This window comes from Pan troglodytes, chromosome 14 (genome assembly GCF_028858775.2).
Source record: "Pan troglodytes isolate AG18354 chromosome 14, NHGRI_mPanTro3-v2.0_pri, whole genome shotgun sequence".
Lineage (NCBI taxonomy): Eukaryota > Metazoa > Chordata > Mammalia > Primates > Hominidae > Pan > Pan troglodytes.
The window spans coordinates 36,691,577-36,718,032 of NC_072412.2; the positions used below are offsets into that span (position 1 = coordinate 36,691,577).

General features: G+C 34.3%; 1 protein-coding gene across 10 annotated transcripts in view; it reads right to left on the minus strand.

The window, feature by feature from the left end:
• POSTN (periostin) overlaps positions 1-22,294 on the minus strand; it is a 35,895-nt gene extending 13,601 nt beyond the window's left edge. For 6 of the 10 annotated variants that reach the window (XR_010150439.1, XM_001148381.7, XM_063792085.1 and 3 more), the window contains exons 1-16: positions 22,094-22,271; positions 20,672-20,770; positions 15,594-15,658; positions 13,868-14,025; positions 11,328-11,492; positions 10,288-10,434; positions 9,645-9,786; positions 8,210-8,422; positions 7,462-7,596; positions 5,861-6,009; positions 4,055-4,191; positions 3,357-3,487; positions 2,723-2,853; positions 2,513-2,615; positions 2,338-2,405; positions 1,245-1,290 (exon numbers count right to left, since the gene is read on the minus strand). Coding sequence is in view for 9 of the 10 variants with exons in the window: in XM_001148381.7 (XP_001148381.3) it covers positions 1,245-1,290; positions 2,338-2,405; positions 2,513-2,615; positions 2,723-2,853; positions 3,357-3,487; positions 4,055-4,191; positions 5,861-6,009; positions 7,462-7,596; positions 8,210-8,422; positions 9,645-9,786; positions 10,288-10,434; positions 11,328-11,492; positions 13,868-14,025; positions 15,594-15,658; positions 20,672-20,770; positions 22,094-22,212 (2,008 nt within the window). In the remaining variant the exon portion in view is untranslated. Of the gene's footprint in view, positions 1-1,244; positions 1,291-2,337; positions 2,406-2,512; positions 2,616-2,722; positions 2,854-3,356; positions 3,488-4,054; positions 4,192-5,860; positions 6,010-7,461; positions 7,597-8,209; positions 8,423-9,644; positions 9,787-10,287; positions 10,435-11,327; positions 11,493-13,867; positions 14,026-15,593; positions 15,659-20,671; positions 20,771-22,093 lie in introns of all 10 variants that reach the window. The other 4 variants (XM_001148006.7, XM_001148299.7, XM_001148230.7 and 1 more) reach the window with 2 other exon arrangements.
• Between the last annotated feature and the right edge of the window lie 4,162 nt (positions 22,295-26,456).

Sequence of the window (26,456 nt, forward strand, 5' to 3'; positions counted from 1 at the left end):
TGTAATCAAGATATTGCATTCACATATATAGAAAGTAGTGAAACTAAGATGGATAAAGAAGGGAAGCTAAAGAAATGTAGTGGGAATGTGTATATATATATATGCATATGTATATATTTATACCTTTGATGAAGAAAGATGACATAACATGTCTGATGAATAGAGCCCATAAGGATTGCTTAATTTTCAGAAAACATATTTTTTACAAGATTGTATTCCCATGATGAATCATAACTATTCCAATTAAATCTTTAATACAGTGCTGAGCTGGCCTGATCCTGGAATTGCATGTTATTATTGCATAATTGAAATCAACAACAGCAGCAGACATTTTGTTTTGCTCCTTACATTGGCTTTACTCCTTTTCCATATCTAGTATAAATCTTAAGGGAAATTTTCTTAATTAAATAACTGGATGCTCATGGTATAAAATGGAATGATTTTCTAGCCAGAATAAATGTGGGTATCGAAGTAATGTTTTAGCTACTGATACACGTTGAGTGTTTAATTACAGAGCCAAAACAAAATGAAAAGAATTTCTGCTTGAAAGCTACAGTGAAATAAAGAAAGAGAGAAAATATAAACAGAGAAAAAGCCATGATGGAAAAGATATACTACTAGCTACACTTATGAGAATGAAGTACCCTTTATCATTGTTAAGTAGTAGAGGTTTAATTTTGATAATCTGGTTGTGTCAGAGATCAAAGAACCCTGGAATTTGGAAACTTTAAATTTGTCACGTGGCAGATTTTTTTGTTCCTTTGTCCAATTTTGGATGGGAGAGTTTTTGAACTGCCACCTTATAAACATTGGTATTCTTCAACACGTGCTTCTCAGCCTGCCCTTAGATAGCTCAGGGCTTGAGGGTGGTGTGAACAACAAGTCTTGGCTAAGGTCGTTTCTGTGTCCACACATCAGAATTTTTAGATATTTCTAGAGGGTCTTTTCGCCATCTCTTCCCTTTATATATCTTTTTTTTTTCCTGGCTCTTTGCCATGCTAATATTATATTTTGCTGTCTTTCTCATGTCATATCATTTCTGTTTTTCCAATGAGTGTGGAAGAAGTTCATTGGAGTTGAAGGTTATCTGAGACCTCAATCCTTTTTTCAAGTGAAATGAGATTGGCCATAGTTTGGAATTCTAAATACCAGATTATCAATAATCTCTGTAAATACAAAGAAATGTGTTGTTTTCTTTTTTCATACCTTGCCACCCAGGTGGCCAATATTTATTATATACTTACTATAGACAGTCACGGGGATTTCTTTGAAGGTGCTACCACGAACAAACTGAAAATAAATGTTTATATTTAGTAACATGAAAGGTGATAGTTGTGTTAACAAAACCATGGCACCACTTTAATTCTTATTAAAGTAAAAATAGTGAAGCTATTATTACACTTAATAGAAGTGAAGTCCTCATATAAATCATCTTCCAATTCAATGCTATCAGGTCAGAGGGCATAAAAATCATTGGATTCATTACTCAGAGATTTAAAAATTATATAATAATTAATCCAAAGTTAAATATATTTATGAAACACAATTTTATGTTTCCTGCTACTTTTACCCTACATTGAAAAAGAAGAAAAATATTCCGTTCCCTTTAATCTGTGAGGAGTGACAATTTTTTATAAGTGAATGTTCTTTCCTTTATATTCTGCAGTGAAAGTATTGAATGGTACAAAGATTTTAGTCATTTATGTACCATTTTATTTTTCTAAATTGGACTGTAAACTTTTTGAATAAAGACATGTCCAATTTAAATACATATTTTTCATAACACTTTACACAATACTTGGTCCTGAGTAGCTTTTAATAGATATTTGTTGAACAAAACCATGAAGAAATGATGCCATTTCTTTACAGGTGGGTCAGTGGTACATAAACAACAAAGAGTAATCCAAGCCCAGTACATACTTACTTATTAATGAGTACATTTCTAGCCTGTTATGTTAAACCTGTAATACGTGTTCTACATATTAGAAATAAATTAAGTAACTTTTAGGCTAGGCGCGGTGGTTCACGCCTGTAATCCTGGCACTTTAGGAGGCCGAGGCGGGTGGATCACGAGGTCAGGAGATCGAGACCATCCTGGCGAACACAGTGAAACCCCGTCTCTCCTAAAAGTACAAAAAAAATTAGCTGGGCGTGGTGGTGGGCGCCTGTAGTCCCAGCTACTCGGGAGGCTGAGGCAGGAGAATGGAGTGAACATGGGAGGCGGAGCTTGCAGTGAGCTGAGATCATGCCACTGCACTACAGCCTGGGCGACAAAGCGAGACTCCATCTCAAAAAAAAAAAAAAAAAAAAAGAAATAAATCAAGTAACTTTTAGTACCTTAATTTGGATGTATTTGATTAATTTATTAAGTATTTCCAGCAGTTGATCATTTCCAACAGGTGTGTCTATGAAGAGAAATATTAAATGAATATTGGTAAGAAAGCATAAAATAAAAATCGAGGTTCATATTAAAAAAAGACTTAGCCCATCAATGAGTTCAATAATTACAAACCTGCTGGATAGAGGAGTTTATCTACAACATGAATTACACCATTTGTTGTCATGATGTCAGATTCTTTTGATTTCAATTCATTCACCAGAAGTGTATCATTTACCTATCAAAATAGGAGGCAATTTCAATGAGGAAATTTCATTAAGGATGAATATTTAGATAACTTAATGATGGATGAACACTATCATAAATTCATTCTAGACAACTTACTTCTTTCAGAAAGATTTTGCTTCCTTGTGTGGTCTTTAAAATGTTAGTAACACCAGGTTCAAATCCTTTTCCAATGAAAACTCCTGGTGTCAGGTGATAAAGAATGATGTTTTGAAGAGCATTTTTGTCCCCTAGGGGAAAATATATGTTTATTTTTATTGAATAATATGACTTTTTGATAAGGACTAAGAAACAAAACACTTATTAGTCTTTATCTTTTTCCATATTGTACTTTCTCATAATATCATTATTCTCTCAAGTAGATATCGATGCTATTTCAAAACATACAGTTATTTCAATTAGCCTAATCAAGATAGAACCCAACTTACTGGGAGAAAAAAATCTATTCATTTTCTAAATTATAACTGTTTTCTTCTTTGTCCCCTGATTACATGGTCTTTAATAGAAACCACGTAAGTGAACATCTAGCCCAACAACATGACAGTAAACAGTTTAAGAACATTACTGAGTGACCCTCCACACATCCCAAGTGGACGAAATAAAAGGAAACTAAAGCTAACCATGAATACCAGAGAGGGGGCATTTTTAAGGCAGACATCTGGACAGGAAAGCTTGAGAAAGAAGTGAGATCCTGAAATGAAAGGGAAAATATCTGGAATTCACTTCCACTTACGTATCAGAATTTCTTTTTCTTCACTAGTCATTCCCTTAAAAGCATCATTGGTTGGCACAAATAATGTCCAGTCTCCAGGTTGTGTCAGGAGCTCTTTCAAGTCTGCAGCTTCAAGTAGGCTGAGGAAGGTGCTAAGTGGGAAGAATGTATATGTATTTTGTCAGATTTAGATTTAGGTATGTTCACCTACAGTGCATGTAATAGAATAGAATCCATGTATTGTGGAAAGCATGAGAGAACTGCTCATACATTTTCGTATGTTTCGAATACAATTTACCTGTTAAAAGTTTTATCATGAAAAATGATTAAAATATACAATACAATTTTTAATTTTTTTCATCTGATTTCATCCTATAAAACTTGACAAGGTCACACATAACAAAAAAGAAGCATTTTTATCATGTAATACTCTACAAGATAGTCTTTGCTATATATACCATCAATTTCTAAAAACTATAAGAAAAATGTCAAGAAGTAGTTTAGCCTGTTAGATTTGTTTTCACACATGAAATCATATAACGGTGTACCAGAAAGTAGCAGTGAAAACATATCAATTTTGAAAACACTTGTATGAACATTTTATTCTAAATTCCATTTCCAACCACATAGGAGACTGAATGCCTTTTGGGATACCGCCTATGAAACAAAAATATGCCAATAGCTCTCATTCTTTGTGGAGGTGCCACTAATAGGCTTACCTAAAGCGCTTATCTTGTTTTAACTTTTCATGGAGGGATTTCTCTGCTGGCTTGATGATCTCGCGGAATATGTGAATTGCACCGTTTCTCCCTTGCTTACTCCCTTTCTCCATGCATGAATTTTCAATGCAGACAGCCTAGGAAAGGAAAGAAAGGTATGGGGTGTCATTTTCCTTGCTTGAAATTTCCCGTATAGATGTAACTACATAATTAAGTTCCTGGATCGGCCCTTCTGAGAGGTTGCCTGGTGTCTGAGGCCACGGGAACAGCTTCTTTCCTCTGTTTTCAATGGCTCACACAAACTCACAAGACACTTCTTATCTAGCCGGGTTTTTTATTAAAAGTCAAGCTACCTTATGGATCAGGCAGGTAATTTTGTCAATAAATTACAAAAGTTCCATGGAATCCCACTTCTACATTTTTTATAATTTCTATTCAGATTTGAACTATTTCTCTAGACCCTCTTTTGGTCAACACTATCTGTAAGGTTTCCTCACTTTAGTGCTTTTAGTGATCTTCACAAATATTTACTTTATTTTCTTGACTGTAAGACCCTATTCATCACTGTAAGTCAAATCATTGACATATTCATAGCTTTTTGAACAAACGTGATATATATATACACACATATATTTGTATATACAAAATTTAAAGTGCAGCACATTTAATGCATACTTAAAAATGTTTGGAATTTTGTAGCTGCAGGGAGCTGCTGACATGTGCCAGATTCAGTTCTAGGTAATGCCTGACTTCCTGTGAAGTCTTTTAGTTGTAGCTGTACGTGTTATCTGGACAAATACTGAACGTATCATTAATTGAACTGTAATTTTGATAAGCAATATTTCTATAAATTTTCCTGCAGCAAAATGTATGTTAGGGCTGGGTGCAGCGGCTCATGCCTGTAATCCCAGCACATTGGGAGGCCAAAGTAGGAGGTTCACTGGAGGCTGAAAGTTTGAGACCAGCCTGGGAAATGTAGCAAGACCCTGTCTCAAGAAAAATTAAATTAAAAAATTAACTAGGGTGATGTTGTGCACCTATAGTCCTAGCTACTCAGAAGACCGAGGTGGGAGGGTCCCCTGGAGCCAAGGAGTTTAAGGTTACAGTGAGCTATGATTGTGCCACTGCACTCCAGCCTGGGTGACAGAGTGAAATTCTGTCCCTTAAAAAAAAAAAGTACATTAAAACCCTTTTTTAGAGTCCAGAAATCTCTATGTGCCAATAAAGGTTTATCTTGAAAGCCATTCAAAAGATATTCAGATGCTGACTGGTTATTTTACAGTATAAGATCACCTTGCATATTTGATTCATTATAATGAAATGTTTTGAAATGAAAAACATTTTAGTAGAGACAACATAGTGCTAACACATTGTATGTGTAGTCAATGCAGAAACTAATCAACACCTTGTAAAACATTTATTATTTCTTATTGCAAACAATCATCATAAAGAAAAATGGTGTGTAGGCAGAGAACAGAATTACCTTGAAAATTGTAAAGTACTCTGCAAAGGAAAAGTTTATTTTAAAAAAATTTACTGCTTTCTGGAATTTAAAATAATTGATGCTCTAGAATAGAAAGTTATTCATAATGAAACACATGCAAACTATCTATCTGAGTTTTGAATACATAGCACTTGTTGTGGACTTTGCTCACAGTCTTTTCACCCAAGCTACCCAGTTCCCTGATGCTTCTATGAATATTTACTATTAGAACCACACTCATAAAATTCTGTGAAATGTTCATTGAAACAGCATTATTTGACATGTCATTTGACAGACTTTTTATTTTGTTGTGATTCACTTACTGTACGGTATATGAAGACTCTGAGCTGTTTGCCTCCGATGGTTTCCAGTATTTGCCCATTGTAAAGCTCATTAAGGCCAACTTTTACTTTCAATATGTGATTCTGCAGAATTAATTTAAGGAGGCGCTGATCCATGCTGAGAGTATCATCTGTAAATAAATTCATTAAGAAAGAGCATTATTTTATTTAGAAAACATTGAAGTTTCTCCCGGTAAGACAGAATCATATAAACAGATAATCCCTGACATTATTGATATCATGGATTTTGCACTCATATAATACATGAATCAACCAAATGCTAAAAACTAACAATTCAATTCACCAAGTAGAAACTCTGTGACCTATTGTATTAAATGACAATAATACAGTTCCAACCAGTTCAATCAATGAGTTTCACCTCTGTAAGGGCTACATAGTTTTATAGTGGTCACTGGCAAATGCTAAACCTTAATGGTGGCCAAGGCTTTGTCTGATAATTAGATATCCATTAGTCACATGAAAGAACTACTGATGAATCCTTTGTAAATTAATCTTGATTACTGGAAAGAGAATCAAAGCAAACAACCTCTTAAATATGGGTTATTGTCAAAACACACAGGCAGGATTATTACAAAGAAGAAAGTCAGGATATCTAGGAATTCAATTTTTTTGATTAATAGTTTTTATATCACAATTTAGCATTTGGAAAAACAAAAAATTGTGTTACCTATTTTTAATTAATAAATGTTGCCTAACAATTTAAATATGTCTGTGAAATCATTTTCCTGAGAAAGGTCAAAGGTTGCATGAATCTGAACATGGTCTGTGAATAGCAACTACTAGGTGAAATATTTATATATACTATTTTACGTCATGATATGGAAGTGTATAAGTCTCTTCATTTTATTTATTTATAATTTGACACCCTTACTGTCCAAATTTTGAGATGCAAAACATACCTATTTATTTCTAAATATTATTATGTTGGTATCAAGTAAAGAAATCAGTTTTTTTTTTAGAGATCTGTCAATGCATCCTTATTGTGCTGGAAATATTAGATTCACAGAGAAACTAAATATGCTTTTTTTTAAGTTTCATTTTTTTTTTTTTTTTGAGACAGAGTCTCACTCTGTCGCCCAGGCTGGAGTGCAGTGGTGCCATCTGCTTCCTGGGTTCAGTTCAATTCTCCTGCCTCAGCCTCCCGAGTAGCTGGGATTACAGGAGTGCACCACCACACCTGGCTAATTTTTGTATTTTTAGTAGAGATGAGTTCTCACCATGCTGGCCAGGCTGGTCTCAAACTCCTGATCTCAAGTGATCTGCCTGTCTTGGCCTCCCGAAGTGCTGGGATTACAGGTGTGAGCCACCACGCCTGGCCTGAATAGTCTTAATTACAAATTACAAATTTCACTCTCTGTAGGCTATTATCCATTATAATGAAATGTTTAGAAATGAAGAACATTTTAGTAGAGACCATGTAGTGTTAACACATTGTATGTGTAGCCAATGCAGAAACTAATCAACACCTCCTAAAACATTTATTGTTTCTTATTGCAAACAATCATCATAAAGAAAAAAAGGTGTGTAGGCAGAGAGCAGGAACAACAGTTTCCAGCACATACCAGAAAATGCATTATTCACAGGTGCCAGCAAAGTGTATTCTCCATCTGGCCTCAGAGCAGATGCCAAGCCTAATTGGGCCACAAGATCCGTGAAAGTGGTTTGCTGTTTTCCAGCCAGCTCAATAACTTGTTTGGCTGAAAAATAAACCATCACCATCCCAACAATGTCATCATTGCTATTATCTCCATCATGAAACTAGTAAATCAATTCCTGACTCTTTTCTAATATTGTAAGCTATTTACTGCAATGTCAGTGTGATAAGACATCCTCCTCCTCCCTAATAAGAGAGTTCCACTTCCATTTTTTGGTGGGAGTTGATAATCACGATGAATTTCAGAAGGAAAATATTTTTCTGTCTTCCTACTACATGTTTCTTTAATTCTCTATTGTTCATCTCTCATCTTTCTCTCTATACTGTGAGTTCCATAGCTTTTCCATTTATCCAAAGCTGACCATTTGGTTAGATCTTTCCTTCTCTTTCCAAGAAAAACTCTGGCACTGTGAAAACGGTTGTAAATATTAGATGTTAGAAACCCTAGAAAGCCAAAGATTCATGCATGGAGTTCCCATCACTACACTGCCAATCTATGGAGTGCTCAAGTAGCTCACTATTTATTGTGTTAGTGCTTTGCATGCCATTCTTTATACTGCACATTCATTTTTCATGGACTTACTCTTTGAGACAGCATAATTAGTAAATTACAGTAAGTAAAAAAACAAAAACAAAAACAAAAAAACGTTGCTTACCAGAATCAGGAATTAGGACCTGATCAATCAAATGGATCACACCATTATTTGTCACAATATCCTTTTTGTTCACCATTTTGATTCCATTTACTGTTATACTGTCACCGTCACATCCTATCTCAATTGTATTTCCTTCCAGCGTCTCAAAGACTGCTCCTCCCATAATAGACTCAGAACACTGGAGAGTATTTAAGATGTGGTACTTCATAAGAGCTGGAGAACACAATAAAAACAGCTAGCTTTCAGATCAAGGGAAATAACATTTGACCCTGAAAAGATGTGTTTCACTGTGGAACTAAGTATTCCTTAAAATGTAGTAAAACCTAAGGATTCACTAACAGCTTTAAAATCCTATTTATGTTCTAAAAGTTTTTTCCTATCAACTATAAAATAGAAACAGCTCAGCTTCGTAGGAATAATAAGAGGAGATCAGCTTCAGGAAATGATTGGTGCAGTATTAGAAAACGTGGTAGGTTAAGTTCCAGCTATCATAAAAAAGTAACTCCTGATGTGAAAGCAAGAATTGTTCCTTTCAGAGGAACTTTGACTGGCACAAAGGGATTGTGCCAGGATCACACCTGTAATCCCAACACTTTGGGAGGCCTAGGTGAGAGGATTGTTTGAGGCCAGGAGTTCAAGACCATGATGAGAAACACAGCAAGATCCCTCTCTACCAAAAGAGAAAGAAAGGGAAGGCCTGTTAAATTCCAAAATACCCAAGAGCAGTATCTTGTAATAGCTGCTCATAGCAGAATATTTGTATATAACATGTAATGAGGTCGATAGAGGCTGAGGATAAGACAAATTATTTCCGGAAGGCAACTTCTAGAAAGTAACCAAATAAAGATGATTCATTGAAGGACCTCTGGAGGGATCTATGCCTCAACTACATTATATCTATCCTGCATCCTAAAATTTTCTCATCTTAAATTGGTTAAATGTATTTTGGGATAGGCTGAGTAAGTGAAGTATGCAAGCACAATGTAAAACCTATCTGACAACAGCAAGGAAGCTTGGAAAGCCACCAAATTCTTCTGTGTATCAGTAATTAGAGGCCCAAGAGAACCATACAGTTCTCACAACTCAATATCTTTTGGCATAAATACAGAATTAAAAGCATTGCATAACGTGCATACAATATTAAAATTTGATGATCTAATATTTCTTTCCAACACCTGCTAATCCTTCTGAATATCTACTACTTATTTACTTGAAAGCAGTATGAAAGAATGTGATCTTGAGAGTATTCTTATTATTTAAGAATTATACTCTGCCTACTCTTTTAAGGACTTTTGGAAGACATAGTACATCTCAGAATAAAAATTTTTCCCTGCCTTTGCTTATTAAAACTAATATTATTGGTAAGGACTAGCCTCTTTTTTATTCCCTTCTCAGAATGCTGGGAGACTCCTTAGAGATGAAGACATTAAACTACCTTCAGAAGCCACTTTGTCTCCCATGATCCTTTCTAGGACACCTCGTGGAAGTTTCTCAAAAGCCTCATTGGTGGGAGCAAAGAGTGTGAAGTGACCGTCTCTTCCAAGGGCCTCCAATATGTCCGATGTGATGGCAGCTGCCTGAAACACAAATGTGCTTTTCAGAGACTTTCACATTGTAAATCCAGAAAAAGATTACAACACACTTAGCCTAGGCTGACATGAAGGAGCTGATTCCTACACTATAGAGGTTTGTTGTTGTTAGATCTTCAAAATATTACTTTTTGACACAACCATGTCTTTTCCAACTTTCTTCAAATTGTGTTTGCAAGAATGGGAATTCTGCCCATGTTTGTGGGACTGTAGCAATATCCAGCAGTACATATAATAACAGATGAACACATTCTAAATGAGCTAAATACACGCCAGTCACGTGACTAACCCTTCTTACTCTATCATGTCCACAGAAATATTGTTATTTCATATGAGATGGTTTCTTCTGTGTAAAATGAAAATAGTAGTCCTTTCAAAAAATATGTGTTACATTTTTGCCAGATTTAATAGCATTTTTATTGTTTTTAGATTTTGACAGGAGAAGAGGAGGGATTTCAATGACTCAAGACAATCTGCTCTTGGACTTACTCTAAAAGATGAAAGGTCATCTTCTGCTTCAATGAAGTCTTGAATTGAGGTACCAATTTGTGTAAGCACACGGTCAATGACATGGACAACACCATTTGTTGCAATCTGGTTCCCATGGATGATTCGAGCACAATTAACAGTGACAACCTATAATTATTTGGAAAAATCAAAGTGCTGAAACCAGAGATACCCATTGACCACTGAGACTGCAAGCCCATTCCCAGTTTTTCATTTATACTAGTAAATGTAACATACAGGAAACTACATTGTAAATGTAAACGCTGTGGATGAAGATTTACATGTTGTTATATCTAAAAAAGAAACTGTAAGAGAAAAGGGAACCAGTTGAGAACCCAAGTCAAGTCATACTTAACATATCTAGCAACATAAGGCAAAGGTGTTTTTTTCATTTAAATTATTGCTTTTCTCTTTTATGCAAATAGTCATAAACTTTTTAATGTGGGTCAATGAATTAGGTAAAGAAGTCTAATCAGTCCTAAAATTTAAGTTTTGAGAGGGAGAAACAAATAATTATTGTATAGATATAATTAGTTACATTACAAGAACTTCCTAAATATTGTTTCATCATTGACCTCTTTTGTCCCTGAGAATTTGGCTGGCTGTGGAAAAAGTCCTATGACCCTGTTGGCAGTTTCCCACAAAATCTGATCCAAACACACAAGTACTTCAGTTAGTACAGTAGCTAGAGGGGGAGTAAAAGAACACTCATTCTTTGATTATTCTTTTTGCTACTACGATAAATTATTTCAAACACATCAACTACTAAAATTTCCTTTTTTAGAATACCTGTCTACTGTCAATGAACTGTTCATGTAATTTGTCCTTTACAATCACTCTTTAGTAGAAATTAATAACCAGATTGGAAATTTACATGCCCTAGATTTGGGGGTAAAGTCATAATATAACACTTACCTTATTCTCACTAACATTTTATTATTTTTGTGAGCATTATATAAAAAGTATAGACAAAATTAAAGAAGATATTTTTCATAAGTGTGCTTTTTACTGATAAAACTTACCCCATTAGGATAATGGTTAATGAAAAGCCCCAAATTGTTGTACATTGAAGGAATAATCATGCCATTTTTTAAGTCCTTGGTCAACATTCTCTTATTAATCATGTGACTATGTAAAGCATTCAGTAATTCAACATTCACGTTGCTCTCCAAACCTCTACGGATATCCTAGGAAAAATTGCAATGATAGAAATTCAATTTATTGTGGAACATTAGTAAAAGTCTTACGATCACCCTATTTCTACTCTCTTGCTATTTTCTCATTGCATTATCAGATGGTCATACAAAATTGACATAAATAACTTAAAATTATATTATTCTAATTGGTTAAGTGATTTTGTAAGTTCAGATACTTAGTTAAGGATCCTGAATGTGATACAGTACTTAGAACACAATTTTTAAAGTGAATATGTTGATGAAGAGACAATCTTGATATAAATAATAAAATGATAAGAAAGGGAGATATGAAATTATCACATATTTAAAATATTTTAAATAGCAAACAAAAGAAAACAAAAACGACATTATATTTGTATGCAACACTTAAGTGTTAACAAGGGTTTCATGTTTATTCCATAACAAATTCAAGAATTCAACCGTCCTGTACCTTTTTATCTATCCAACACTATGTGTCATATTATGCTTCACTCAATGCTATGGGAAATATAATGATAAGTAAAGCAAAAAGTCACCACCGTTTACCATATAGCAGCAGGTAAAAGTAGACAGAGTAAGATATAGGACAGAGGGGAAAAATGCTTTCAGGGCCCCCATAAGAAAGAACAGCTGTTCAGAAGTAGTTTGGAGATAGACCATGAGATTTAAATGAATAGGAATGGTGTGGTGGTCTTTTAAGTCCAGTGCTGAGATAGGGTGAATGCCAAGAGAGCAAAAGTTGTCCAGTTTGGTTAATACACACTTTTATGTTTCTCAGATAATACTAAGAAATTTAGAAGGGTATGTGGGACAATAACGTGGATAACTTTAATGCCCTAAGAGGAGTGAAATAAACTGGCCATAAGGAACCACTGAAGATTTTGTGGCGCTGGAATTTAATGATTAGAACCAGGCTTCAGGAAGGTTGAGTGGTAATGTACAGCAGAAATTGGAGTATTAGGGGGGTCACTTTAGATGAAACATGAGATGAGGCTAAAAGCAGTTTTTAAGAATTGGAGAAAGGGGAGGTAAGGATGACTTACAAATTTCAAGTCTGAACATTGACACTGGTACTGCCAATTGTGGGGAAAAGACGACAAAAAAAGAATTATTTATGGGGGGAAAGAAAATTGCATATGTTTTAGATAACTTTTGTTTAAAGATGCAGATGGTATATCCAAGGATAAATACTAAGATAAACAATAGAAATATTCTACTGAGGTTCGAAGTAGAAACAAGTCTAAACAACAAGCGTAGGTTGAATGTTTGTGTGCACCAAAGTGATAGTTGAAACCATGATAAGTGCATTTAAAGAGCAGAGTCAAGTTGCTGGAAGAAATTCTTATAAGTTCCATTCCTTTTATTTTTATTTTTATTTTTTATTGTTATACTTTAAGTTTTAGGGTACATGTGCACAACGTGAAGGTTTGTTACATATGTATACATATGCCATGTTGGTGTGCTGCACCCATTAACTCGTCATTTAGCATTAGGTATATCTCCTAATGCTATCCCCCCCCTCCTCCCACCCCACAACAGTCCCTGGTGTGTGATATTCCCCTTCCTGTGTCCATGTGTTCTCATTGCTCAATTCTTTAAGGCAAGGAAGAAGATGAGTCAGCAAAAGGAACTGGAGAGGTGGTTAGAGATGCGGTGAAAGACAACCAGAGGAGCGATTTCTATAATCAAGCAGTTAACCACACAGCTAGTGTAGCAAGATAATGCCTACAGATATATACCTACATTTTATTATGTATATTTGACTCTAGTAATAATTATCAATTCATCTCCATATCTAGTAGAAAGTAGGAATGTATTTTTATATCAGTTTTATAGATTCGGAAATTGAGTAATAATTTAAGGCATTGTAAATTAGACTGCACAAAAGTCTGAAAATCAAATGTATTTTCACATTTCATTTAACTATCCACATACATGTATACAAATTTGACAACCTGAACATCCATATATATACATATAATTAAACATACGTAATAAAATATTGCTGTATAATACAGCTTATGATAATTTTAAATTTCAGTAGTCTTCTTAACTTACCTTTCTGTTAGACATGTTATCTGAAATTACATACATATCCTCACAAACAGGAAAGAGGAAAAGAGTAAAATAGAATAGTAAGTGCCCTTTTAGCTGATTCTTGATTCCCCTTCTTAAAAAAATTAAAGTATAAGTCTCCTGGAGAGTTATTCTATTTGCGGATGTATTAAGACATTTTACTTCCCTCAATAACTCATCCCTTTAGGTATTCTCATATATGTACAATAGAAAGATATAAAATTTCTACTAATATCCAAGTTAATAAATCAGTTAAAATGAAATAACAATAACAGCAAAAAATAAATATATTGATAAAAATAATGAATTACAGAATCCAAGTTGTCCCAAGCCTCATTACTCGGTGCAAAGTAAGTGAAGGATCCCTTTCCCTCGATCTCCTCCCTCAGTTTTGAGGCGTCAGAATAGCGCTGCGTCGTGGTGGCTCCCACGATGCCCAGAGTGCCATAAACATGGTCAATGGGCAAAACTGAAATAATCAAGAAATGAATCAGTACTGGGGATAATATTCTCAGGATATTATTCATAATCTTTTAAACTTTATGCTATGTTTCCCAAGACATTTAGCTAATAATTTTAGCAATACAATTATATGAATAATCATTTTTATATAAAAGTTATCTTTTGAGTGCTAAATAATAAAATGCTACTGAAAAACATTATTTTACATATCCTTTGTGTTGAGGAAAAAAAAATTTAAACTCTTATCCTGGTTTAACATTTAACCTATTTAGATCTCAATCCTGCTATGTCAATAATAATTCAATTATAATTCAATATTATCTGTTATTTAAATCTATCATTTTTATAGATTTGGGTCCCTAAAACTATGTAGGCCTGCTTGTTTTCATTATAATTTCTGGGAGCAAATAATTTAAAATATTTAATCCTTCCAGATTATTTCTCCCGAACGTCAGAGGAAAGATTCATGCGTGAATGTCAGCCTGAAGGGATTTATCTAGTAATGTGCAGTCAACTTATTTTTTCTGACCGTATTTATTTGAAAATTAGTATAATTTGATTAGTAGCATAGAATCAATGGTTATTAAATTTGTGAATATCCTTAGATTTGGTGACACAACTATTAAGTATAAAACCAGGATTTTAAAAGACCGTAAAAAGATGGAGAAATTGAGTCAAAATGAACAAGGTTAAATTTAACAAGGTTCCATGTAATTCCTATGCCTAAATTGAGAAAAACAAATCCTAGAGACCTGACTTAATAGTGTATGTAAAAAAAACTGTAATCAATTTTAATTGATTCTAAATTCAATATAAGCTAGTGATGTAACATGGTTACCAATGACATTATCCAAAGTGCAAGGTGTCCCCAAATCAGGTACTTATCTTGGTATTGTCTTAAATGCTCAGACCCACATGGATGGACTTTAAATATCAGTCTAGGTTTGTATTCAGAAAAAAGATTACTGGACTAGAGACTTTCTGTGGGTTGGTGTTATAATGGGGAGGACTTCAAAGTCTGTGTCATATTAAAAGAATTGGGGATGATTAGCCAGAGAATAGAAGACTTTATTCAAGAAGAGAAGGTAGCTGGAGGAAAGGTGTGGTGATTGGCATGAAATATCTGAATGGCTGCCATTTCAAAGAGGAAATAGATGAGCTATTTTTTTTCTCTAGTTGGCAGAGGTAGAGGAAACCAAATTTCAATATAAAGAATATTATAATAACAGAGCTGTTCAACTAGAGAAGATGAAGTTTTGCCAAGTAGTTAAGTTCCATGTTCCTAGACAAGTTCAAAGAACAGGATTTTGTAAAGAGTTTTGTTCCTGAAGGGAAGCTGAACTAATTTAAATTTGTGACTAAGTTTCTGTTGTATTGCCCAGCATCCAGTGCATGAGAAATGTGCTCTTATATTTTATCATTCATAAATTCATGATTAACACAAAAATAGGAGGGATATATCTTGGATTTAGGATGGTGCTGAATACACACATACACAACTGGCTTCTCCACAAGCCACCTCAACCCTTTCTTTGCATATAATTCCTTATTTAATTCAAAAAATTGAGATTTTACCTGCTGGGCAGCCTTTCATTCCTTCCATTCTCATATAACCAGGGCAACATTCATATAACACAGTCCTGTACATAGGAAGAAAATTAATATTAAAATGAGAAACTAAATAGGATACATTTTGACATAAATTTGACAAAATATTTCACTTAGTGACTTGATTTGTTGAGATTCTAAAAATCAGGTTTTTTTCCCCCCCTGATTTTTTCTTTTTTCTTTTGAGACGGAGTCTCGCTCTGTCGCCCAGGCTGGAGTGCAGTGGCGCGATCTGGGTTCACTGCAAGCTCCGCCTCCCGGGTTCACGCCATTCTCCTGCCTCAGCCTCCCGAGTAGCTGGGACTACAGGCTCCTACCACCACGCCCAGCTAATTTTTTGTATTTTTAGTAGAGATGGGGTTTCACCGTGCTAGCCAGGATGGTCTCAATTTCCTGACCTCATGATCCGCCCGCCTGGGCCTCCCAAAGTGTTGGGATTACAGGCGTGAGCCACTGCGCCCGGCCGATTTTTTCTATATTTCTATGAGTTTGATTTCTCACTACAGTCTCATGTTGCTATAGAAAAGTTCCATAATGTTGATCCAGAAGAATGACATTTGGGTCCCAGTTCTACTACTTGGTTGACATGTGAACCTTGAGCAAGTCATTTAATCAACAGGAGTCCCTGTTTCCCCAAGCATTTAACATGAATATAGTAGCTATAATATCTACTCACAGAGTAATTGTGAATCTCAGATGAAATAATGCTTTTGAAATCATTTTGTAAACTAAAAATGGCTAGAAATCTGCTTTAATATAATTGGAAACATAAGAAAATACATTGACCCATTGGAGTCCGTAACATGCTATCTCATTGCTAGATAAATAATGCCATATTTGGTTTGAATTGTTGGTAGAATTATTAATTATATTATATTATATATAAACTTTAAAATCTTTTTATTTTTTGTAAAATTTGATAAAAATAATCTAAGTAAGTTTATTTTAATATTAGATTTTAGTATTCAAGAAAATGGCATCCTGTTTAAAGTTAACGAAGTGTGTTAAGTTCTATAGTCAATAATTGAGGTAACAGACCAGAAAATTCAAAATATCACGATATACAAAAAATAAGTTTATCTAATTTACTATATTTTGAGGGAAAATAATAATTTAAAATTATATAATTGCTTACAAAATAAAAACTGATTATATTAATATATAATTATATTATTAATATTATAGTATAATCCTAATTTTTATTTTTTCGCATTTCATAGAATATTTTCTGGACTTCATCATCTAACATAGATAGCCTATTTTAACTCAAATTTTACATAGTTACTTATGTTTCCTTTCAAAAGGAATATAAAGGTACATGTACCAAACAATTAGAAATAGGGGAATTATTACAAGTAAAAAATAAATGCACATCGTTTTGTAATTTTTAATTGAGAAATATCATGTCAAACGGATTATGACAATTATAGATTAATTATTTTGTAATTCACTAATTAAACATGAATCAGCTTATTCAAATGCTATTTCTTTTCTGGCTTTTTATCCAGTTGTCTTAATTGTATTCAAGAAGTATGAATGAATAAAATAATTTAGACATGAAAGAGATCGCCAAGTATAAGAATAAAATCTTTTTTTAGTATGATAAAAATGATAAAAGCAAACTATCAAGAAGCAAAAATTTTAATGATATAAAAGATGATTTTATAGAGTTGAATAACAGTAAATAAATGTTTTCAAATTGAACCCTGCTACACTAAGTAATTATCTAGGATTTGTAGTCTTGTTTATAACCTTGGATCCTCATTCTTTATTTGTTAATAAAAAATTCCTGGCATGAAATATTGGCTTAAGAATAATAGATAGCTAAAAATACAGACAAAATTAAATGGGAAATACCCACTTCAAGTTATTCTCTAATTTTAATATAGTTTGAAGAATAGTTGGTATTGGAAACATATAAAAGGTATACAGGAGCCTTATGCAAATCATAATAGAGCCTCTAAATAATTTTATTTACATGAGCTCTTGTAAATAAATCTAATTATTGAATGTCAAAAGATTGATTAAGAATTGCTTATATATTAGCTTTAGCATATGTTGTAAACAATTTAAAAAATGAGATACAAATGTGCTTAGTCCATAGATTGATAATACTTACTTGAAGTAAAATAGTGAATAGAAAAGGAAATTTAACAAAAAATTATTATTAGCAAACGCTAATATGACAAGGGTCAGTCATAATGTAGAGAATTAATGCAGTAGATGAGATAAAATTCCAGCAGTTCATTGTAATATCATCAGATAATTGAACAATGTGGTTATCTCTGAGCAGATATTTTGAAAAGAAAAAAAAAGCAGTTTTTTTCAGAAGAACATTTATGCTACCCAAAACTCAATGTTCCCATATGGTCAGTAGGGCAAAACAAGAGTAAAAAAATATTGCTATACATAGCTCTAAACATGAGAAATTTATTTTTGTTTTCAGAATAGTATCTAACATTTCATGAGATGCCAGCTAAAAATATCACAGACATTCTCTAGAGGAAGTTTCCAGAATACTATATTACTAGACCAATATATATTTTGGACAATATCTTGACCCTAGGAAGCTTCACGTTTTTCATTAGGCCTGCTCAGTTTACTTTTCTCAAATCCCCAGAGCAACTGTTCAGCTGAAAGGCAAACATTTCTGTCATCTGATCATAAAGTCCTGATGATATCTCTGGAAATTTCAGCAGAAGCAAGCAGATGGCAGACCAGTCAGTCTTCCTGTCAATAGTATTGATTTCTTTGGTTATTTGAAATTAGCATTTACATTTATTTCAGTGCCCAGACGTAACTATGTTTTTGAAAATGAATCTACTTTAGAAAAATAAGCTAATACAATTGAACAAAGGAGACACTGTTACATTTCTGGTTAAAAAAAAAAAAAAGCCAGGCTTCAAAGTAGTGATTTTTTTTTTTAATGGAAAGCAAGAAAGAATTTTGGCATAGCCTCTGTACAAGCCTTGACATCTCTCATATATTTAGATGGTTAAAGTAAATTTATGGCATTCTTCTCTATCTTCTAGGAAGGATGTAATAAGCATTCTCCCTAACATTTCAGGGTGATGGTCCTTTCTTATGTAGTTAAGTGTGCATTTCAAATATGCTTCATGGTATCCAAGAATATAAATAACAAAGAGGAAAACTCAGAGCCTTAGAGTCCCTACTGGGGCCTAGCTTGCAGCATGGCAGAGATCATTGTAACAACTGATTGCATTATAATTGTGTGAATGACTCACAAGTCTAGCAGAAGTCTGCACAATAATAGGAATAATGTTCAGGTCAAAAGATAACATCATGTTGAAACTCTATTAAGCCAATGAGCAGGAGATGGTCAGCAAAGTCCTCTGGTGCCCTAGACTTGGTTACCATGTGGAGACGCAACCCAGCTAAGCTTAAATGCCTTGTATACATGGTTCTTACTTAGAAATAAAGAAAATCTTGTGCATTTCAAATAGGCATCTGGTCACAACTTCCTTTCCTGTCTACATCTATGCATTTGTTTAAAAGAGTTTAATGTTAAGGACAATTGATATTATGCATTATGGTTAGTAACTTCACGTTTATCAATTCACTTTATCTTCTCAGAAATTCTATAATATAGCTATTAAATCCATGTTTTACAGGTAAGTCTACAAGAGGTTAAGTGATTCCATATTTAGTATCTTTTTCTTTTTTTTTTGAGACAGAGTCTCACTCTGTTGCCCACTCGGGAGTGCAGTGGTGCCATCTCGGCTCACTGCAACCTCCACCTCCTAGGTTCAAGCGATTCTCCTGCCTCAGCCTCCCAAATAGGTGCCTGCCACCACATCCAGCTAATTTTTGTATTTTTTTTAACTAGAGATGGGGTTCACCCTGTTGGCCAGGCTGGTCTTGAACTCCTGGCCACAAGTGATCCACCTGTCTCAGCGCCCCCAAAGTGCTGGGATTACAGGTGTGAGCCACCACTCCTGGCCCATGTTTAGGATTTATACCAATATCATTAACTTAGAAATAAGTTTCTAATCAATTATTCCACCCGAACTTAGGGTAACTGAATTTTAATGCTGATGTATTAAGCAGGTTCTTCCTGGGGTCTTTTGATTCTCAAGGGATCCTTCACTGAGGGTGGACTTCAAATTAATAGGAAGCAGGAAGGAGCCACTTGCACTGTTTTCTTGACTGGGGATGACACCTAAACCTTTCTGATTGCATTACTTGCCCTATTTATGACTGGTCTCCCTCATTGTAAAATAAAGATTTTGGATCACAGGGGTGGTTCTTGACCTTAATAAGTCCAGAGTGTTTATTACTTTTTTCCACCAATATTTATTGGTAAAATAAACCAGAAGGCATGTCTATTAAGTAGTAAATAATGCTTTCAAATTTTAAGCTAATCAGTGAAACATATGTTAAAACATAATCATCCTTTGGGCTATTGAGATATTAACTATAATGATGAGCTTCCGTTATCACCTTGTGGACCTCTGGGGATGGAGCATCTTGAACTGAGAATCACTGTATTAAATAAAGAGATAAAACTCAAGTATTTTTTAACTTTAAACTTTGATGAAAACTCTCCGGTAAACTGGAATACTTTAGACAATTTCCAAATGACTAGAGGCAAACATTAACTTTTTGCCTCAGAAACTCTGATATTTTAAATCAGTTTGTTCTTCTGGCCCACTTTTTTATAAAATGAGGAAACTAAGTCACAGAGGTTAAGTGACTTGCCTAAGATAAAAGAGGGCCAAACCAGGAGTAGAAACAACATCATTTACTCACACGGATTCTATACCCAATCCTGAGCCATGTGATCTGCTTCCTTCTGGCCTCCACGTCACATGGATTCAGGAAGAAATCTGAGTTCTAATAGTAATATTGGAGATGCAGGGAGAACTTCTTTATTCACGTATGTATTCCTTTCTTTTCTTTAAATAACTCTCTCACAATTTTGGTCAGTATTTTCAAGAAGAATGGTGTGTACACCCAGGGGAAGGCATATACATCATGATGTTGTTTTTGGAACTGACATATTATGAAAAAAAAAAGAGACTTACGTTTTCTGTCCACAGATGGACTTTTTATACCAGTTCTTACAAGTGCTGAAGTATTTCTTTTTGGTGCCCAAAATCTGTTGAAGGGCACAGACATTTGGGCTGGAGGATAGAGGGAAAGGAAAAAAGTTAATGTCCTAATAATGACTAGTTTTTCGTATCTAAAGATTGGATGATAGAAGAAAATGTTGAGATGTGGATTTGATATCCAAAGACATGATTCTAGCCTTGCACAAATCTAATTATTGACACAATCCTACTGAATTGTTGAAAAACCGAAAGTCTACAGGAGGTGGGGGGGAGAGAGAGAAAAATTATACATTTCTGAGAGTAAAATACAAGCTTTTCAAAAAGTTAACCAACTAGGACTATTCAAACAGTATGAATGTAATTTTATTTCTATGTGCCTTATTACTTTTAATGGTAGATAATCTACTGACCCTTTTTAAACCAAGCATGTGCTCATTTGGAGGATGGCCATAACTTCAGGCCTCTCTGGAACAATGAGAGGTCAGAGAGCAAAAGAGACAAGGTTTATTATGTACACAGACACTATACTCTGTAATTTTCTAGGTAAGCAATCACAGAAGTAAATGTGCTAAAATTAACTTTGAAACAATATGGTTGCACAAAGGAGAATTTATCTTTTTGAATGGAAGTAACAGATCAGAACATCCTCTGTCACAATTTTAAGGTTCCCCTTCCCCTCTTAAAGGGACAGAGGTCTTTTTTCACTGTAAGTCAAAGAAGCTTGTGAACATTATGAAAATTCCTGTGAGGCATAGGAAGAAGTGCCAAGATCCACTTAAAAAATTATAAATGGTTGGATAAGTTACAAAATTATGTGTAATTTTAAAAATGCTTAGTTGTAGTTGCATTAGTTCTATAAAATATAAATTACCTTTGCAAATTTTACAGAATTCAGAGTTTAAAAGTAACTTAAACGCTTCAAAGAATTCAGAGAACTAGTTACATTACCCAGTATTTAACCTTCATATGTAATTTAAATAAAATTTTCTCTAACACCATGTGAGATATTTCAATGCTGTTTACATACATATGATAGTTCCTAAGAATAGATTTTTAATTTTGAAAACTCAATTTCAGATTTTTGGAAGAAAATAAAAACATAAATAAATGGAATTATAAAAGAATGCCCAGCTAAATTGTGTTAATTAGATTAGAATTATATAACATTTCATAAGAAAGCAATTCTATTCAAGTTATTTAGAGAGCAATTAAGTCTTAAAGCTTAAAAGTGCATAGATAAATCACAGAATACTCACATTTTCCTTTTTTTCCTATTGCTTTATAATAACTAGGAAAAAAACCCTGAGGCATATATGAGAAACTTTATGCATACTTGAACATCTAACAAGCTGAGGAAAAAGAAAAATGGTTTATAAAACCAAACCACTCACTTACCCTTGGTCCCGACCCCTGATACGACTATGAGCCAAGATCTTGTCATAATGATTGTTGGCGTTTATAGGGTTAACAATAAGCAGCAATAGTAGAGAAAACATGGGTAAGAAGGGAATCATCTTGAGTCTCTCCGTTGCAGTTAGTCCCCGAAGAGAACTGGCAGTGGGCTTTGCAGAGCTCAGAATTTATATACATGTCAGAGTTGTGGGAGGGAACACTGCATCAACCTGAGAGTCTGAACTCTTTCCAGGAAGCATCGGCAAGTTCAAATTGCCAGCTAAGATTTGTTTTGGTTAGTTATATTTAAGGAACACATTGAGCTACTTTTCCTTTTCATTATAAAGAAGGTACTTATTTTTAATCATATGAACAATTGACTCACTGCATGTTTAAGTCTCAGTTTTATTCCTTTGTATCTTAGAGGGTTTTTAAGAAAAATTCTTTTGTTGAGTTTTAAGAGATATTCTGCAATCCTTTCCAGAGTAGAATGTATAATGTCTGTGTGCTCAAGATTATTGTTAGGTGTTATTGCAGTTCACATCAGAACTGAAAGATTATTATTATTATTATTTTTACCAGAAAACAAAGGTAGATGCGAGTCTGACAATCACAAGGGGATAAAGGCTGTTGATTAAAAACAAACTCTGGATAGATTTAAAACTTGTGTAAGATATGAAATAAGAATTCTAACTTGCTGAAGAACCATGTGGAGAGTCCATATTTTCCTTGCTATCGTACAAAAAGGAGAGCTACCTCTCATTTCCTTTCTTTTTCAAATATCAAGGAACATATAGAGTTAACATAAATCTACTCTGACAAATTTCTCTAAGGTTTGAAATGAAGCAGAAAGGAAAAACATTTGTGCTTTATTGTTTTTCATGACACACTTTATGTGATGTTGAACATGTCTATGCAGCACATCTACTGATAACCACTGGTGAAAAGCAGCCAATATTGGAAGCAAGTGTTACGAATCTAGAGATAACTAGAACAATTAAATACATATTAGGAAACAGGGACATTGCCAAAATGATTCTTCTGATTTTATCAAGAATAACTAAAGCCTTTCAATGTTACACTATGCAATCCCTAGCCAAAGGAATGTGTGTTCTTACTACTCCATGCATATGTCGAATGTTCAGAAAACTTTGGATAAAGGAAATCTGAATATCAGAGGGAAACAATGAGCTGAAATGGTAACCACAATCAGCTTCCTTGAATAAACAAGCTGCACACCATCCTAAAGTGTAATTCCAATCCATTTTGCTACAAGATGCTCCCTCTGTAATGTCATATCCATGTTCTTTTCCCACTGGTGAGATAGAGAGATTTTGTCAGAATTCTCCTTGTTGTTCTATTGGGAAGGCTTTAGGGGAACTGGACTGAACTAGAGAGGATTCTGAGTATCCTGAGTTATGCTTAAACTCACTATGGGATATTAAAATATTCTACAACTTGCTGCTTAGTTTATTAAGAAAGCACACAGTGAAACAACAAATGCTGAAATATGATCGAGAGGCCATTTCAATATGAAAATCTTGGGATTAAGTTATAGAAAATGAAGGGGCAATTCAAAAGAAGAGCTGGAGAGGAGATAGCATAAAAGTTAAATTATATTCTGACCCTGGTCCTTTGTGGAAGGAAGAGTTTAGTCTATCATTTACATTTCTCTGAATGGAATCATTCTGACCTTATGAAGTCATCTTTTGCTTTATATTATAGCTTTCTATTACTCTTACGTTGTGCAAATGGCAGGTGGTCAGTAACTGCTTATCGATTAGGATGGATAAACTATTAATATTATTAAATTAGCTGTTAGGATATTCCTGGTTAAATGGATATATAAAAGTCTTCAACTCTAGACCAGTTAGACATTATAATATAGATTACACTGCTACTAATGCCACACTTTTCATCTTTAGACTGATGTAACTACTTACAGACCTTTTTGTAATGAAGCTGATACCTGCTCATATCCAATAGGGTTTGACTGGAGGTGAAGGATGAGGTACTCAGAGAAAGAGATATAGACTTGCGTAATAAGTGTCAAGGGTAAAAAAAAATACATTTTTAAATACAGTCCAGAATGATAACTGATAGACCTGATTGTGAATACAAGGAGTGAAGGAAGAATCAAAATTTCCTGCCATGTTGCCTGCTTTCTTAACATTGCCTGGAATGAATTAAAATTTTATTGATTATTTTCAAGAACAATTTTAACCTAGTCGTTCTTTGCAACCAGTTTTATGCACTAGTATTAATGGCTTCCATTCATCGTGGCTCTTGCAGTTGTCTAAATTGACAAATAATTACATGAAATGAGTAGTGAAGATGGAAATGCAGTCATATTTCAAAAGATTACTTCTCCCTTCTGACAGGTGAGATTAATTTATGCTTTTTTGTGGAAAGCATGATATATGCTCATACAATTAAAAGAGAGATCTTAAATCTTTCTTTTCACACTTCAAATAATAGAGACCATAAGTCTATCCATCCTGAGCATTATTTCTGGAACTTGTGTAAGTCCCATGAAAATCAACAAATAGCAGCCCTCAGTATTTAAAGTTAGGATTAGTAATGACATCACGAAAGATCTTGACAATGCAAGCCAGGTGTGCATAGAAACTACCTGCAAATTTAGATGTTGGGGAATATCCCAAGAGAAGGAAAAAATTAGGGTAAACATAAAAAGATTATAGCACTGGAACTTAAAAAGCTAAGGCCAGGCCAGAAGTGTGATATTATATGCCTAATAGTGGGAGGAAGTCTCAGCAAGTTTTCGGTAGGATAAGGGAAGGAAACAGTTGTAAGAAAGATAATGGAAGAAAGAGTAGTCCAAGTTTTAGAGAAGATATTGAGAATCTTGCAAGGAACATAATTCTTCCCTTTCTGAGCACTTATCAAGGGTCAAATTTTCTCTCTCTCTTCCCTGCCCGCCACCGTCTCTCTTCACACAGGACCCTTATTCTTCTGCATCAGAAAAGGACAGTGACCCTGGGGTTGTCCATGTAATTTTCCTGGGAGATGGGAGGAAAATTGAAATGATGATCATTAAGTCTGACTTTCAGGGTTGCAAAATGTGACCCAGAAATATAAGTCGTTCATGAAAACTAAATGGTTTACTATGTAACTGAAGAAAAATAATGTGACTGAAAGAGAGGATCATTTGTTTCTAGCTGTCGGGATGCTAATGTATTGTCAGTTTGCAAATTATCTAGTGGATCTTTGTAACAAGACTTGTAGCCTCTGGAGACTATGAACTCATTGTAATATCATGCTTACTGCCGCCAGCATGTAACTAACCTTAAACTTGCCCTATACTGTCTAAGATTGGACATAGACTGTGGATTCAACAAACCTGGATACTCAAGCCAAGTGCAGATTTTTTAAAAGCAACAATTTCCTTGGTTTTGCATGATCCAGAGTAGCTATTTGTGCCAAATTATTTCTAAGCCCCCGCTTTTTAACATATAGGTTACAGGATCGTGAAAACATTTCTTGAGCATCACTTTGATTTCTTTCTGGCCTATTTGCAATCTACATGTAGTTTGCAACTTACTTGTAAAACATAATAAGGTCTTGAAGTTAGTGCCCCACTTTCCTGGGGGTAGCACTTCCATGTCCAACTATCTTGTCTAGTGAGGTTCCCAGGCTTCCTGGACAGCTAGGTTAACAGCTCTATAAATTGAAGTTCTGGCAAAGACCCAGTGATCTTTGTTTCTTTTGAGCTAGCGAAAATGTTTTCTTAAAATGACTAGGTTAGGCTGAACTAAGCCTACAGGAGCAGGAATTCAAATTAAACAAAAGTTAGATTTCATGATTTTTTTCCCTTTTTAAACTATGCATACAGCCCAAATAAAGTTGAACATCAATGAACAACTTGAAGAGGCCAAAGAAGAAATATATAGGCTCAGATATTTGTGGCTGGACACATTGTATAGTCTACAAGAACTGTAGGCCCTCTCACGCCATCCTTTTGACATAATACTTCAACGGATTTCCTCTGTATATTCCATAAATCTTCATCTTCTGGCCAACATTTCTAAAATAATGAAATCATATTCAGAGAAAGAGATGATTAACTGCAGTGCAAAGTAGACATGAGGTGATGTTTCTTTAATGTTAACTCATTTAGCAGCAAGACAAAAGGCTTTCTGAAATAAATGCGAGTAGTATGCCATCTTTCCGGTATAACTTTAAGCTCTCACATCATTTAAAAGCCTATCAAGTGTCAGGTCCACTCTCATATTAAATAGTCAATCCTTGTAACTATTTAATCCTAATTGAACTGGGTACTTTTGCAATTTTAAAACTGGGTGCTTATTAACAGTATCTTTATTAGCAGTATTTACTTGCATTTCTC